Genomic DNA, 15,421 nt, shown 5'->3' with positions numbered 1-15,421 from the left:
ATACCACTCACCGACCACCGCCCTCCCAGCCACCGAGACCAAGTCAAGTCCAAAAGTTAGTGGCACAACAGTGATCAAAACAGTGCCCATCTCCTCCGAGACAGTGGGAGGTGCATTATCTCCGGGAAAGTACAAGAAAGAGTTCACTGCTGGCTGATAGACATGGGCGGGCGCGTGTGATGCTGATTGACTCGTCGTTCAAGAAATCTTTCATCTGGTCAAACTTGGAGATTGAATAATTTTGGCTGTCTGTGCATAGGCAATGGTGTTGGAAAAAGAAAATGGTCGTTGTCCTTCGTTAGGTTTAGGCAAGATGGCGAAGATTAACCTGCACCGGGATTGCAACTTTCGGCGGAGCGAATATCAAGAAAGGAGACCGGCGTTTCATTCGCCCTTCAACAGTCGGCGGGATCGACATAAAATGATTAGAGAACAGATTCTAGGGATCACTAGCAACATACAGAAGCACCATATGATTTTTACGTCCAGTCACTACTTCTAAGGCGAAGGAGACCTAAGGACAGATCCTGCGGACGCATTGAGGGTCGGGGTTGGCTGCAGGCTGAAAGGAATTGGGCCACGGTGAGTTACTACTATTATAAAAGAGACAGAGACCTACAGCAGGCTCGCGAGCTTCAAGGGGAACAGGGGTGGCAGACGCGAGGGCAGCAACTAAAATATTTGTCAACACTAGTGTGAAAACTCTGGGATTCGAGATGGACATACCAAGGGCGGCAACGACGAAAGAGATCGTGAATTTCATGGTAGTTTGGGGTGAAAGTCTGAACGAAGCGTGGAGCTGGGGTAGATAGAACTGGTCGTTCTGCTCTGGAGAATATCTTCCTCCAAGTCTCCATCGTTTAAATATCGCTCGACGCACAGTAAGCGACACTCCCTCTTTCAGTACTGAACAAAGGGACATCCAATTGAAGACTTCTATACGAGAGGATCTCTCAGCACCGATAAACACTGACGGCACAAGTGCACCTGGCGTAAGAGTCAGCCTGAGCAACGAGCGTCGAAGCTTGCTTTCTAACGGAAGCTCGATAAACACCTGTACAAACGGAGATGCATAAGCAGTGATATGTGTGTAGTCTTGAGATGGCTGTTTCGTAGGACTCGAGGAATCTGTGTGCATTTTCCACACGATCTTTTGGGAATTTCGAAACGTGGTGATCGTTTTACTGGATTTGTGTCATGGGCGCCTATTGGGGCGAGAGTCCGAGTCGTCCGAGCTGCGCCCAGATTAAAATGTGCCCACCAAAGTAAATGGTCGAAAACGACATTTACGTGTTCCTACCTGGTGTAGAAGGGGTCCGATTGTCAAGGTGACCACTCCACCACCTGGACATATTTTTTCCCTACAACATGAATCGAAATTAAGCAGCGGCGCTTAATTTCGCACATCAGCGGAGGTTCAACTTGAATGTGCCAAGCCAAGTCCTCGCTTGGGTCACGATCTTCCTTCTCTCCCTCCTTCACTTCCTTGTGTCAAGAATGTCAAGCACCTCAGCGCAGCCTCCAATCTTCTTCTTCTATGTCCACCAAACCTAGGCTGTGCATTGATTGTGTGTACACCCCAAAAATGCTGCCTACATTCGACACATTCGAAATCTTTTTGATGAACGTTGGAAGCCCTCTCATTTCGGGCAATGTAGGCATGCGTGCGGCGGTTTGAACGGCAGCCGCTTTACAGCATCTTACTATGAACATTACTCCACCTTTTACTCTCGACAGTCCTCATGCCATTGAAGCAGCCCCAGCAACGACCAGCAGCGCAAGCCCCTCCTTCCTTACCACTCGAGCTTATCGCTCGAATCCTAACACCAATCTATTACCGCAAGTCAACAACAGACTTAAAGACTTGCTCCCTCCTCTCGCGAAACTGGTATCTCGCAACGAGACCATTCATCTTCGCCGATGCATCAATCACATTCGAGCCAGACCGCCCAGGTTCCAACAATACCACTGCATCGAAAACCCGGGCCCATCATGGCGACAATCCCAACCACATCCGCCGGCGGATCCAAAATCTCCTCAAAATGGTGGAAAGCAGCCCAAAGATTACCAAACTCGTTTCCAATCTCAACTTGACGATCCATCCTGATCCCACAGCGTCCGCAGCATTGAATGAAAGCGCGGCTGATCTCCTCCTCTTTGTTCGGAAGTTGCGTTATATCACCAGGTTTACGCTCAGACGGCTGGACGAGGATGGAGGGTACCCGTGGACTGGAGGTGAAGCCGGCGCTTGGTGGAGAGCCACCCTCGCCCAGCCTATATTCCGCTACATCTGCTCCCGCTCGACCCTCCGTCACGTCGATATCGACGCAGGCGAGATACCCTTCTCGCTCTACATTCGAAACACCAACCTTCGCTCACTTTCCCTACGCGGGAGGTGTTTCCTCGACGTCCCGCCGGAGAATAGCACAGGAACAGGCAGTGCCATAACCTACCCCACCATCCACACCCTCAAGGTTGGTGTGACGGCACTCGACCCGCCGACATGGGTGGGCATGACCATGACAGAACCCCCGCCCAACACCCTAACCTACCTCTTCGAGCACCACCTCTCCATCTTCCGGAGTCTAACCACGCTCGACATAACGTCCCTCACCCGCGACTTTTTCGAAGTCCGGATACTCCTACAGCTCGTCCGTAAAACCCTCCTCCACCTCCGCTGCACCATCGTCCTCAGCGCCGTCCTCAACTTCAGTTCCATCGCCGAACCTGACCGAGACAGTCTCGATTTTAGCTTCTTGTCCAGACTTCGTTCGTTGAGTCTGACATACGATTCTTCAGACGCAGGAGTGGCGTATTACTACCCCATTGTGTCAGCCACCGTGGCCACTCTGCCTTGGAGGCAGCTGGAGAATATGGAACTCGTATTCGACTGCCCGTGTTTGAGTCCCCCGGAGGATTCAGAGGACGAAGAGGGTGACCACGAGGAAGGACGGCCTTGGGATCCTAGACCCTACTTTAACGACTTGGATTCCAAAATCGCTCCTTACACCATCCAGTGGAGTAATTGGGAACCAGCATCGTTCCAGATGGGCATTCTACGAGATATTAGGCTGAGATTCCAGCACACCTGCGATTCCTGTGCAAGGGACATGGCACCTTATGACGTCAAAGAACTTACCCCTCGACTCTACAGATGGTTCAGAAAGGGCGGTCCGGGGATCAGTTTAGACTGTGGTATGACAAGGGTCGACGAGAACGACGAAGGTATCGTCGACTTCTGACATGGACAATGGTTGATAATCAAGAGAACGAAGTCTAGGGCGTCTAAATTCAATGTAACTAAAAATACAACGTGTGAAAAACTTCAACTGGAATTCGAGTCTAAGTTCGCGTATGTGCGCAACCTACTAATTGAAACCGCTACTTTTCCTTTCGAAAACTGGGTCCAACTTCCTTTCAAACTTCCCATTTCGCCCGTGAGGGGCCCGACCGTGGAAGCGCAGGTCTGATGGTGGCGGGGGGATACGGAGACCGACATTTTTAGGGGTTTTAAGGGAGGGGCTGTCAAGAGCCGGGATAAGGGACGACGAGGACAGGGATGGGGAGGATATAGTGACAACAGGGAGTGCGACTGGCGCTTGAGTCGGCTAGGATCAATGCAGTGCAAGTAAAAGAGTGTGGGTGTGGTGAACGAGGAAAGAGATTTAATGAGCGTGGTGGCGTTGTGTTCCGTGTTTGGTATCGATACAGCGAATTTGAAATGGAGAGATTTAATGCGAAGGAGCGTGATGGTCGTGAAATGCCGTTGGAAGGAGGATGAGAAAACAATGAGTGACTCCGGTTGGTGAATAATGATACAGATGAGATCATGATGATGCCGAGTGAAAGAGAGAGAAATGAGTGTGTGGTTGCTGCCGGAGCATGTTGAGTGGAGTGTACAGATGAAATGCTTGTTGTCGAGTGGTAAACGGTCATGAGAAGCGAGATGAAGATGCTTTAGGCGATGTCAGCGCATATGCGACCGCGTAATGTCGTGCTACACACCTCGCATCCCAGGCGTATATTAGCTTTTTGGATCAATAGTGCGAACCCCTGTCGTGGTCCTCGAAAATCCTGATTAGATGTGGACGTCCCCGTGCCATCGGCGCCTATCCCCTATGGAGAGAAGTAGTAAAAGGAAGTAGCGTACAAGTACTACGAAGGCGAATAAACAGAATAAAAGAAGGATAACAATTAGCGAATATGCAGTTGTTGCGATGCGGTGAAAATGTTGAATGTACGTGGTTTGATGTGATGTGGGAACGGGAAAGCGATAGCAAACGACGAGTGCAAATGAAGACAGACAGACGAATATATGCGAATGGAAGAAGAGAGAAAGGGAGCAAGGAAAAGATCTAATGATAATATGCAGCACGACGAAATGCAAGAGGAAAGGGGAGAATAGATACGAAGGGAAAGCAAAAGACCAGCGAAAAATAGACAGCAAGGTTGAGCGACGATAAAAGAAAAATAACTATATGCACGAAGAAATCAGCCACAATGCCAAAAGAAATGAGTAGGTTCCAAATTCCCAAAAGTCGGTATTTCATTCTTGAGGACAGCTGAGGAATAGATGAGTTAGGATTCCGCCGTAGATGGCTTCATAGAAGACTTACGCCTGTCGCTCACTTTCCAACCGCGATCATGCCGCCGGCCCCTCCGACCAATAGCGAAGGGTCAACGTTCTTCAACTCCTCATCCAAATCATCACTGACAGGTTCTTTTCGAGCTCTACCCTTGATGGTCCCACCGGAAGCAATCATACCGCCGACACCTCCAACAAATGCAAGTGACGAATCGAGGTTGTAGCCATCGTCGCCCTGGCCGTACTTGCCCCGCGTCCTGACCGTCTTCGAGGAGCCCGGGCCAACACCAATCATGCCACCCGCCCCAAACGCCATCGAAGCGTCCAAATGCTTCAACTCCTCGTCCAAATCCAGATCCGACTCTTCTTCCTCCTTATACCCCTTCTTGTCCTTGTCACGTCCTCGACCAATCATGCGAGAGAAGGTACTGCCAAAGTTCTTGGTGCTGGACTTGTGTTTGATGGTGAAATCGCCGGGGAGGAAAGAGGAACCCAGTGGTGGGCTTCCAACCCTACTCATCGGAGGCGGAGGAACCGGGGGCGAGTCAAGGGGGGCATAACTGTGCATCTGATGGAGACTCGGTCGCGAGTCGGCGACAGGCCTCAGAGAGCCCAAGCTGGGACTCGACTTCAACCGCAACCTCGTCATCAGGCCTCCCATACCCTTGCTCGAAGGAGTTGACCTTCCGGAGCCGGAATGCGAACTTCCCGACACAGTGCTGACAGCGCCACTTTGTTGCTGGAGGGCAGGAAAACGGACATGAGGGGAGCTGTGCGAATGCTGTTGGCTTGGACGGGGAGGAGGAGAAGCGGGGGAGGCCGAGCCGCTGAAAGAGCCATCACGACTCGAATGGCTAGAGTGAGTCAATCCCATCTTCTGCCTTTGGGTAGCGATACCGGTTAGCGCGTCGTAGAGGCCATCCTTGGGAGGAACAGGAGGGGGAGGATCGTCGCTCGAGTTGGATTTCCTTGAAACATCCGGGGTCGAGCGCGATGGGGATCGGGCACCCGACAATGTTTGCTGCAGCTGCCGGCCGCTTCCAATGCTCTGGCGACTAGATCCCTTGCTCAAAACGGAAGATGACCTAGAGTGGGACCGGAGCTGCAGCTGCTGGGACTGTTGCGACTGCGAGCGGGCATGCGACGAAACAGATCCGGGCCCTCGACCGTAGGCATCCAACACATCGAACGAATCGTCGTCGTACTCCGACTGACGGCTCATTCTCGCGCTGCTGGCAGAGTCGTAGCCATACGAATGAACGTCTAAGATGTCCTTTGCCTCCTCAAGCAAGCTCTCATCGTCGCCCTCTCCCTCAACAACGCGATTCGCATCAAGGGAAACCTTGGCGTCCAACTTGTCCTGGGGCAACGGGGCACCAACTTGCGGGAACTCGACGATCGATCCGGGAGTGGCAGGATAACCGTGACTCGATACCGAAGTGGAGTATTCCAAGGTGGCTGGACCGCTGCTCAGGTGCGTGTTTTGACTCTTGGGGCTCCCGTAGCTCTCGAGTGGAGGAGCGACAGCGCTGTCGTTCGATGATGGACGGAGAGTAGGCGTTGTCGACGGCGCGAGCTGCGATTGCTGAGCTTCGAGTTGAGCCTGAGCGTGCAGAGGCAGATTGTGGACATGGACGCTGGGATAGACGAAGCTGCCTCGTGGACTAGAGGTTACACTTCTTGGGAAACCAGCACCAGCAGCCCAAAAGCCAGGTGTGGGTGGCGGCGATAGCTGATCGTTGGAGAGTGACAACGCAGAAGCGGCCCCGAAGCTCGACTGGAAGTACGAGGGACTTGGTGGAGGGGAAGCATGTTGACCGTGACCGTGGACGCCAGGTCCGAATGTGCCCGCACTTGCGCCGCTCAAGACGCTGAGATGCGAGTGAGAGCGGGCACGGTTCAGGATGGGAGACGAAGAGGAATGTGCACCGATGGATCCATAAACCCTAGAGCTCCGGGCTGAAGACGTCGGGGCGGGCGTCGGGGGCGGAACATCCCAATCGGAAATCATGGAACCGGGTGTCGGAGGAATCGCGCCTGGGTAGTGGTCATCACCCCGCAAGGAGGCCAGGGACAGCTTCGACTTGAGATGAGGCGGCAGAGGAGGTGGGTTAAGCGGGGCCGGGGGAACAGGAGGAACAGGTTCCCAAGTTCCCTGAACCTGGTTGACTTCTCCATCAACATTGAGTTGTTCCCGTTCCTTGTCCTTGTCCTTTCCACCAGCAAAACGTGCAATGAAGCTCGCCAACCGACTCCGTTTCCCGACCTGAGGTTGATCCGGCGACCCTGCATCACCACTGCCGAACAAACTCTTCCTCTTGTCCTTGGTCTGGCCAGGTGATGAAGGGGCACTTTTGGCCTTCTTCTCCCTATCCCTCAACTCCCGCTCCTTCTCCTTCTTCGCCAGCTCCAGACTCTCCTGGGACGACGATGCGAGACTCCACCGGCTACTCATCACCTGCACTTTACCCTTCAAGGTTGCCTCCCCTTCACCACCCTTCTCCTGGTCGCTCAAGTATCCGAACTCCGCGCACCCTTCAAGCTCCACGCCCTCGACAGCGGCACCACGATCCACACCAGTTGCTTCGATCAGCAGTGGCGGAGCAGGGGCAGGACGCTTTGGTGGGGGCCCAATCGCTACACTATCCCTCACACTCGCGCTCACAGCTTCGATGACAAGCGAGGCCACAGGCTCCACGCCCAGCTCCATCGCAGGACCAAGATCCAACGGCGCAGGTCGAGGCACGCTACCAGAAGCCGAAACGGACCCGGTCCTGGAGCGACTTCCAGCAGACGAGAGACTAGGTTGACTCTTGTGACCTTGCATCAACCGTGCCTGGATGGAGCTCGCTCTGGAGTGGGTGGCTGAACCAGCGGGGAGGTATGCGTATGAACGGCTCGAGCGAGAACTGTTGGTGCCTGTACCATTGGACGAAACAGATGCGTTGGATCGATGCTTGGAGGCTGGTGACCCAGGACCCAGGTAGACTCTGCTGCCACTACCGTCCTCAGTTTGGTAGAACGCCTTGGACTTGGCTGCTGCTGATGGAGAAGAGCCGGGGCTCGTCGAAGCAGTAGCGGGGCCATTGGAAGCGAGCATGGCGACGGAGACACTTTGGCTATGCGAATGGCCACCGACAGACGGTTGCTGAGCTTGACTCATGTGAGGAACCGAAAGCGAGTGGCTGAGCGGCGGACGTTGAGGCTGCTGTTGCTCCTGCTCAACAAATTGAGTACGAGATTGAGACTTCCGGGGCGAAGGCTTGTAGAACAGGTCGCGATATTCGTCGAGGTCATCGGCGTCCCACCGTCCTTCACCGCTCTTCCCCTTCTCATCCACACCAGTGAACGTCCTATCACCTTCATTCTCCCCTTCAGCATCCTCGTAAAACCTTCCAGATAGGTAGTCCCTGTAGTCCGCCTGCTCTCCTTCAGGCCTAGCACCAGCCTCGTTCAACCCCACACCGCTACCACTCCTCGACGCGGCCGCAGAGGCAACAGGATCAATCTTATCCAGACCCATGGCATGAGCAGCATACTCAAGCCCAGCAGCGTAAAGCGTCGTCCGCTTGTCCTCGTCGTCTTCATCGTCCCCTCTGCTATTCCCACTATACATAGATCCCCTCAACATGGCCTCTCCAATGTCATTTCGACTCCTCCACTCTCCTTCGTACTCGTCCACACTCTCCGCTACCGACACCAAGCTTTGACTTCTCGATCGTCCATAGCGGACGGGCGGAGGAGCGCTCAACCCTTGGTTCAAAGCGTCCATGGACTGTCCAACGCTGGGTTGTATACCAGGGTTGAGGACCTCCCGTGACTCCTTTCGGATCAACGCATCCAGCCGTTCCCTCACTTCTTCAGAGTCGATGTACACGGCATGTCTCAACGACGCCATCGAGGGGTGCGAACTGAGTGTCGGGGGTGTACGAGGCGTTTGAGAGTTTCCGGGAGGCGTGCGCGGGGTGCGTGATGTAGGGAATACACTCGAACTTGACGAAGGTGGAGGAGCGATGAGGGTATGAGAATTGTTGCGCGAGATTGAAGGTGTCATTGGACTGCCTAGGGCCGTTGGGCTGAAGGATTGAGAGGAGTTAGATGTACGGGCTAGAACCATATGTTAGTACCTAAAGATCGTATCAAGTAGAACGTAAAGCCTACCGTTTGTGACGTTCGAGGATTGAAGCTCAAAAGGGGGAGCTAGACCATTTTCCGGCTCCGGAGCTGCCAACGCGCTCTGGTACCGCAGCTGTAAATCTTGATACCCTCTCCCATTGACAAAAGACACGCTCTGACTATGTCCATGACCGGGTTTCTGTGGAGAATAGAACTGCTGTTGGTGTTGAGACGCTGCTGTAGCCCCGACAATGCTAGCGCTTTGGGATCGACCTCTGCCCAGAGGCACAGGGGCTGCATGTCCCAGAACGGTGCTATCCCCGCTCCCGCTTCCCGAGCTTCCACTGAACATGGAGATGGTAGTGGTGGGTGATGTCACTTGGGAAGCAGGTAGTGAACCTGTGGTCGATCCCGAAGTAGATCCATGCACAGTGGGAGAAATGGCGGCGGCCACTTGACTTGCCAGACTCGTCATCTTCGCTTTCAGGCAACTGACCGAGTGACGGTTGACGAATGGCCAGCGAGGGTCTCCGTGAAGGATATGGGGATGTATATGGGGATCGGTTAGGTGAAGAAGGAAGAGTGGCAGCCGAGATGCTTTGAGATGGAGATCTTGACAAGGAAGGTTTTCGGGATAATGGTTGCGAAGGAGACATAGGTTGCTCTGGATTCGACGATTGTACCCGGGGTGGTGCCTACCAATGAGATTATCAATAACACGTTTCCAACTAGGAGGCCATTATAAGTACGAACCTGTGGGTGTGACAACGCATCAAAGCTGTTTCTTAATCCACTTCCCCTCTGACTCTTCCTCTTCTCGTCCTTGGTACTCTTGTTGTGCTCAAACTCGAAGCCTAGCACCGGTGAGTCCGCACGAACCCCTCCATCACCCCATCGATCTTCTTGCTCCTGTCCATAACTGTCCCTGGAGTTCGAATTGAAGGAAGAGTGCCAGTACCACTTGTTCTTGGGCCTTGGTCGGCTCATTGTCGAGGGAGGAGTGTTGGGGGCAGTCTTCACCAGGCCGTTGGGATTCACGACGTCTTCCACCCCCAACACGGGCGAGTCGGGTTCGGAATCTTCGTCGCCGTCAACCTGAACAAAATGACACTGCTCTGACACCCATCGCTGAAGTCTCGACTTGTATGAGCATGTACAAGACTTCTTGATCTTGTTTCCTCCGGCGTCGACGCAGCATGAACACGGCGACGATGACGGTGGTAAAGAAACCAAGGAATCCGAAGAAGCGGAAGAAGAGGAGGTTATCGTTGTGGCGGAGATGGGACGAGGATTGCTTTCGTGTGTGCCTGTGCTACCGAGGGAGTTCAGGCTGGAGCGATTTGTTGCCGCGCTTGGTGCCAACGCTGCTGCTGATGGTGGGGGAGGATGAGGTCCGGAAAGGGTTGACCCGGGGACGTCTAGAGGGTCTGAGCTCTGCTCTTTCTCTCGTCGTCCTGCACCGTCAGGCACATCAGCCCTGGTCTCACGACCGAGACGACACCGCTCTCCCTCATCTTCAGGTGACTCTGAGGAATGAGAAGTTGACGGCAGCTCTGCTTCCTCCGCTGATGGTGCAAGTGATACGGTATTGTGATCAAGGTCCAAGCTGAGGCTGAGGCTGGGAATGACAGTATCAAGAAGAGGCGCCGAACTGGGTGATGACGAGGGGGATTGAGCGGGGATCTGAATCCGTGGAGTCGACGACGCGTTTTGGTCTGCGCATATCGTTGCTGGCGCCAGTTTTGACGCTGGCGACGATGCGGGCGCTGCGTTCGACTGTGGCGAAACCCCTGGTGGTAATGGGGGCGTCGACGTCGGTGGTGGTGGAATTTCGATGATGGACGAGTCGCATGACCGAGGACGCTCCTCGGCGCCAACTCTGTGCGAGCTCATGGGGGACGGCTTAAACGCCTTTACGGGTCGTCTTTGTCGAGTTCAGTGTTGCCTGTTGCTGCTGGACAAAGTCAGCCGATGGGCCCACAAGACCTGGGATACGTGTACGTACGTTTCGTGTCGTTTCGCGTCAGAGCTGTCGACTAGTCGTGTCCTAGCGGTAGTGTGTATGCGGGGCGCGTCTGTCTTGTCGTTGTCTGTCGTCGCTCGTCGTCGTATGAATGCCTGTCTAAGGCTGTAGCTTGAATGCCCTGGAGCTTGAGTCCGAGGACTGGAACGGGGAGAAGGGGGCGCCGCGTCTGCAACGGTTTTGATCCCGTCGGACTGTGCGGTTTTGTTGGAGCTCGTCGTTGCGAACGGCGACGACGAGAAATTTGGCGGTGGTGGTGGTCGAAGCTCAGAGTCGAAATTCCCAGCTTCGCTCTGGTTTTTCCCATTCGCTCTTGGGAGTCGTAGCGGTCGGTGGCAATTTTCTTTGCCCCTTTCTGGCGATCCCGATTGCCCAAAGCGGGGCAGTCCGATCTACGATCGCTTACTAAGCAGTGCTGCCCTTGTTTTGGTTTCCCACATCTAGATTCGACCGTCACACCGTTGTCACACCTTGGACATTTTTGGCGCTCTTCTCCCTTTTTTCGACCAGAATTTCGACCTTCTCCTCGTGAAATAACGTGGTCCTTTCGATTCGAGCGGAGAGCCTTCCTTCGCCATGCCGTTTGCTGCCGTCAGAACTTGCCGCCACCCCACATCCTCTGATCGGGGGCACCGAACGTCGGCCCGACCCTCACCCGACGTACCCGTCTGCGCAGCTCACTTCGCGACGCCGCCTGTGCGTTCCAACGCCCTCCATGACGGTTCTCGCTTATCATGCTCGTGCTCTGCGTTGGGTCTGAGCGCCTGTTACCAGACTCGCGGATGAAGCCCGCAGACAGCGCTTCATCTCAACCCTTCTTCTTTCTCTCCATCGAGCGTTGAGCGGGGTTTCGTAAGTAATGACATTCAGGTAACAGACACAAGATCGACTTTGCTCCACGGCCACCGACATCTTCTGGTTCTCTTCGCTACCTGCCACTTACACTCACTAGCGCTCACTTTCAAACCTGGTCTTTCCCCTGAAATTTCCTCGGTCTTGGATTGTCCAGAACGTGTCTTTTCTTCCTGGTTCCGAATGTTTTAGCTCTGGCTCGACTAGTCCACCCGCTTTCCGCTGGAACTCGCCGAGCTGTTATCCTTTTCTCCTTGCCTTCTTGTATTCTCATTTGGAAGTCTGGATACGATCCCGCTTTCACTCGGATGTCGACCTTTCCCTGCTGTCTGCCCACCCCAGACTGATACCATGTCTTCGTTCCCTTCCCTACCTCTTTCATGACCTTATGACTTCCTTCCCGACACAGATCGTCACTCTCCGGTAGACCTCCGCGAATCACCATTTCACCCTTCATTCACCCCTTCCACTACATGGGCGCTTATCAGTAACGCACATCTAATGACAGCATGTTACGCACCAGTAACGCTCAGTCCAAGCGCTTTACTAACTTGAAAACATCACACTCTATCAGAAACGACTCCTTATCAATGCCAATGCCAATGTCAAACGATCCAGGCGAGACGAGCTTATTCGTCGTCATTCCCCTAGGTAACACTGGAGCTCCGTCTGCTAACGAAGGTGTCATTCTGGATAGGACGAATGTCCTGGCACGCCGATCCTCAACATCATACCGTGCAGCACTCCGAGTCCTCTCCGCTTTCTTTGGCCTCCTTATCATTGATGAATCAGGCAAGCGAGCCTACAGAACGCCCTTTGAACCAGCCTATCATGACGCTTTCTTGCTAATCCATCTGCAAATCGAGCAACACAAACTGCGAACGTCCACCATTCTCCCTATACAGCACCTATCAGTGCGCAACCCCAACCCTTACTCGCTCCAAGCTGCCATATTCCAACAACTAAACTCAAAAATCTCCGCCGGATTCTTTCTTATTGTCTGCGATTTAAACCTCAGCAAGTAAGTACTAGTACACACTCCATGGAAGGCATAGTCTTAAATGAAGGCACCATTGTACCGGTCCCTGATTTTCACTCTAGGCAGTCTTCAATCTTCAAGACCCTACTTTCGCACAATACGTGGAAGCACGTTTCCCAAGTGCACCTCCTTCGCTCGAGCATCAACTCCAAGTTGGAGATCTCCCACTCCCATTGGCTTCGATGTGTCAATGTAGAACAATGTATATAAACCCCTGGCTGTGGTTCACCACTAATTAGATTGAAAAAAGGCAAGTCGGTGGTGTAGGGTACGATCGTCCATGGTTAGTAACCCACTCGGTGGGATTTGTAGTCTGTCTGTGGAGCACGAACTTACTGCAGTCGAAGTTTGTGCGACTGTTGTGCGAGCGTTTCGCTTTTTCCCTTGGTCCAGATAGACCCTTCAATCGGACGTCGAATGTGGACCTAAAAATAGCAGGGTCCTCACAGCCCCCCTTCTTGAACAGCAATCCGCGATTCTCACCGCCGATTCGAAAGCTTAATGCTTCCCTTCCACCCGTCTTGTCTCGGTTGAACTGATACTGTACCACACTAGTAGGAAGCAACCCTAATACCACACGGATCCCGATAAGACATTCAAGTCGTTCCAATCCATCCGTCGACCCATTCATGAAGTCATGTCTATCTATCTGTCTGTCTATCCATCCATCTAACAAGATTCTCGACCAAACCAAGTTCTAATCATACTTACGCGATGCGAGTACTTATGTAGGAAGAATGAGTGATACTTCCTGTCGATTAGTGCCAATACTTGCATGGAACGACTCCACATCCATAGGTTACATGACGCCTAGTACTGTAGGTGCCCCACCGAGCTTGTGTGACGGCTCGTAAAGCCCCAATTACAAGGCTCACTCGCAATCTTATCGTCTATGTTTTCCCGTTCCGCGTAAAACAGGGGTTCCGGGGACAGACACCCGCTCCACGGCCAATTTATGCGACCCAACCCAAGGCAACAGCTGCAGATAACCACCATAGATAGACTGACTGATCACACACCAAACTCTCGATGCAAGGCTCTAAGAATCGACTTATGTTCTTCTCGTCTTCTCGCTTTCTTCGATCTTTCCAGGGAGCCAGGACTCTTCCATGTTCCTACCAGAAAGCCGTATCTCAGTTTCCTCTGAGAGTGCGCTATAGAGAGATGACGACATAAATACATTATTTATCCCACTCTACCACTGATGCACCCATCCTCTCATCTCCCAGACGTTCTATGTAGAACCTGCATCTTCTGCGCCTCGAGCTTACAGTATCACAGCAATTTGCAGTTAACACCCCTATGATGCAAGCGCTCGAGTCTTCGAGAAACGAAGACAGCCAACGGTCGAGCGGGAGATATATAGCAATGACGTCATCACCCTGTTTTCGAGATAGCACTCTCTGGCTGCGGCCGTTACGACTTTGGGAGAACCGAAAAATGGGAATGGGGACTCCGAGTGAGGTGTGGCAAAAAGGAATACCGATGAAAAATTGTTCCCCAGATTACACATGGAAGAAAGCCGATCGCGTCCAAAACGATGTGGCAAAATTTGCGAGAGCCACTTCCACACAAAACCAAAAATTTGAGCGTGACAACGAAAAGAATGTTCATATAGACTTTGCAACATATGGTGGGGTATGTAGCTCAAGCTCAAGCTTCCACCGCCACAAACAGATTAGACAAGGGAAAGTCGTCAGCATCGTCTTCCTGTCAGTGACGCTTCGTGGGCAGAATATGGCATGCTCAAGAAAGTTCATCTCTATAGGTGTAACAAGAGAGGACAGTCAAACATTGATACGTACCTTCAAGTCTTAAAATACTTATCCATGGACGTTCCTGAATGCGCGTCCATTCCATTGCTGTGATTAACTCTAACAGTTACATTTATCGAAGGTGGCGAGCAACCCGCCGACCCGTCTCAACTTCAATGGCTCCGCTTGAATCCTGAAAAGCGGCACAAAGCTCTCAAAATGGCGAAGATCGGGGCAATTTCTGAGCAGACGGCGAAAGCCACTAATTAGTGAAACGCCGTGAAATAAATCTATATATTACCTTTAGGTCCATGCGGCGTAAATTTCGTGTAAGATGAATGGTCCTTCCAGATGAAGTTCCGAGCAGTCCTATGAAATTGAAACCGGCTTTCGGGTGCAAGTGCCAAGTACCTCAGTAGTTCATGAGTTTCACAGTTCCCCAGTTATCGATAATGATATCGCATCGATGAAGAATTGGGAAGAAAGCTGCCTCGAGGCAAGCAAAGGTTTGTGGGCGTCTATGTGGGCGTTTCCCACCGGCACGGATATCCGTGTGAACGTTCGCTCAGGCTGCGCGCTCTCGCGCTGCGCCAGCCGCTGGCGCACTATGGGGTGTCATGGCATCGGTCCCACCCCGATGAGCCATTTACATCCCGCCCTATTCTTTTCAGACGTTCCTCGTCTCACCACTTGCCACAAATTATCACCGTCTACGGCTCTACTCAACCCCCCAAAATTCATATTTCCCAAGGATTTTTCGCTTCTCTCAAGAAACGGCGCTAGTAATTTCCCCTTCAGTTCAAAGTGGGCCTAGCGGGCCAGCCTCCAAAACTCCCGATTCTCCAATGAGCAAGTCCTCGAAGCCTCGTGTTCAGGGTCGATGTCGAGTAATATACAGCAGGGACAGTTTGGGTGATACAATCACAACATCACGAGTCTAGTGCAGTGGCGATGACGAGATTTCATAGAACTTGGGTGACGAAAAGGCGAGAACAAGGCATCCAACTTCCGGAATTTGGAGGATCATGACCTTGTTGCGACCCCAGTTTCAT

At 52.8% G+C, this 15,421-nt stretch overlaps 4 protein-coding genes across 4 annotated transcripts; 2 read left to right on the top strand and 2 right to left on the bottom strand.

Moving 5' to 3' along the window:
- Nucleotides 1-514: 514 nt before the first annotated feature.
- Nucleotides 515-1,286, bottom strand: CC1G_15685 (hypothetical protein; the record flags this gene model as incomplete). Its single annotated transcript, XM_002910210.1, has 4 exons — nt 515-562; nt 620-672; nt 727-828; nt 1,262-1,286. 4 exons carry the CDS (start codon nt 1,284-1,286, stop codon nt 515-517), a joined length of 228 nt encoding a protein of 75 aa, XP_002910256.1.
- Nucleotides 1,287-1,742: 456 nt separating this feature from the next.
- On the top strand, nt 1,743-3,242 carry CC1G_10981 (hypothetical protein; the record flags this gene model as incomplete). Its single annotated transcript, XM_001840266.1, has 1 exon — nt 1,743-3,242. The coding sequence occupies one exon, from the start codon at nt 1,743-1,745 to the stop codon at nt 3,240-3,242; it is 1,500 nt and encodes a 499-aa protein (XP_001840318.1).
- Nucleotides 3,243-4,625: 1,383 nt separating this feature from the next.
- On the bottom strand, nt 4,626-10,594 carry CC1G_10979 (hypothetical protein; the record flags this gene model as incomplete). The annotated part of the gene is made up of 4 exons (XM_001840264.2): nt 4,626-8,692; nt 8,747-9,079; nt 9,132-9,396; nt 9,455-10,594. 4 exons carry the CDS (start codon nt 10,592-10,594, stop codon nt 4,626-4,628), a joined length of 5,805 nt encoding a protein of 1,934 aa, XP_001840316.2.
- A 1,584-nt stretch (nt 10,595-12,178) lies between these two features.
- CC1G_10978 (hypothetical protein) lies at nt 12,179-12,825 on the top strand (the record flags this gene model as incomplete). Its single annotated transcript, XM_001840263.2, has 2 exons — nt 12,179-12,597; nt 12,678-12,825. 2 exons carry the CDS (start codon nt 12,179-12,181, stop codon nt 12,823-12,825), a joined length of 567 nt encoding a protein of 188 aa, XP_001840315.2.
- Between the last annotated feature and the right edge of the window lie 2,596 nt (nt 12,826-15,421).

This window comes from Coprinopsis cinerea, assembly GCF_000182895.1.
Source record: "Coprinopsis cinerea okayama7#130 chromosome 11 map unlocalized cont3.11, whole genome shotgun sequence".
Taxonomy (NCBI): domain Eukaryota; kingdom Fungi; phylum Basidiomycota; class Agaricomycetes; order Agaricales; family Psathyrellaceae; genus Coprinopsis; species Coprinopsis cinerea.
Note: the sequence above shows the minus strand (reverse complement) of the source record. Positions and strands in the feature narration are given on the sequence as shown.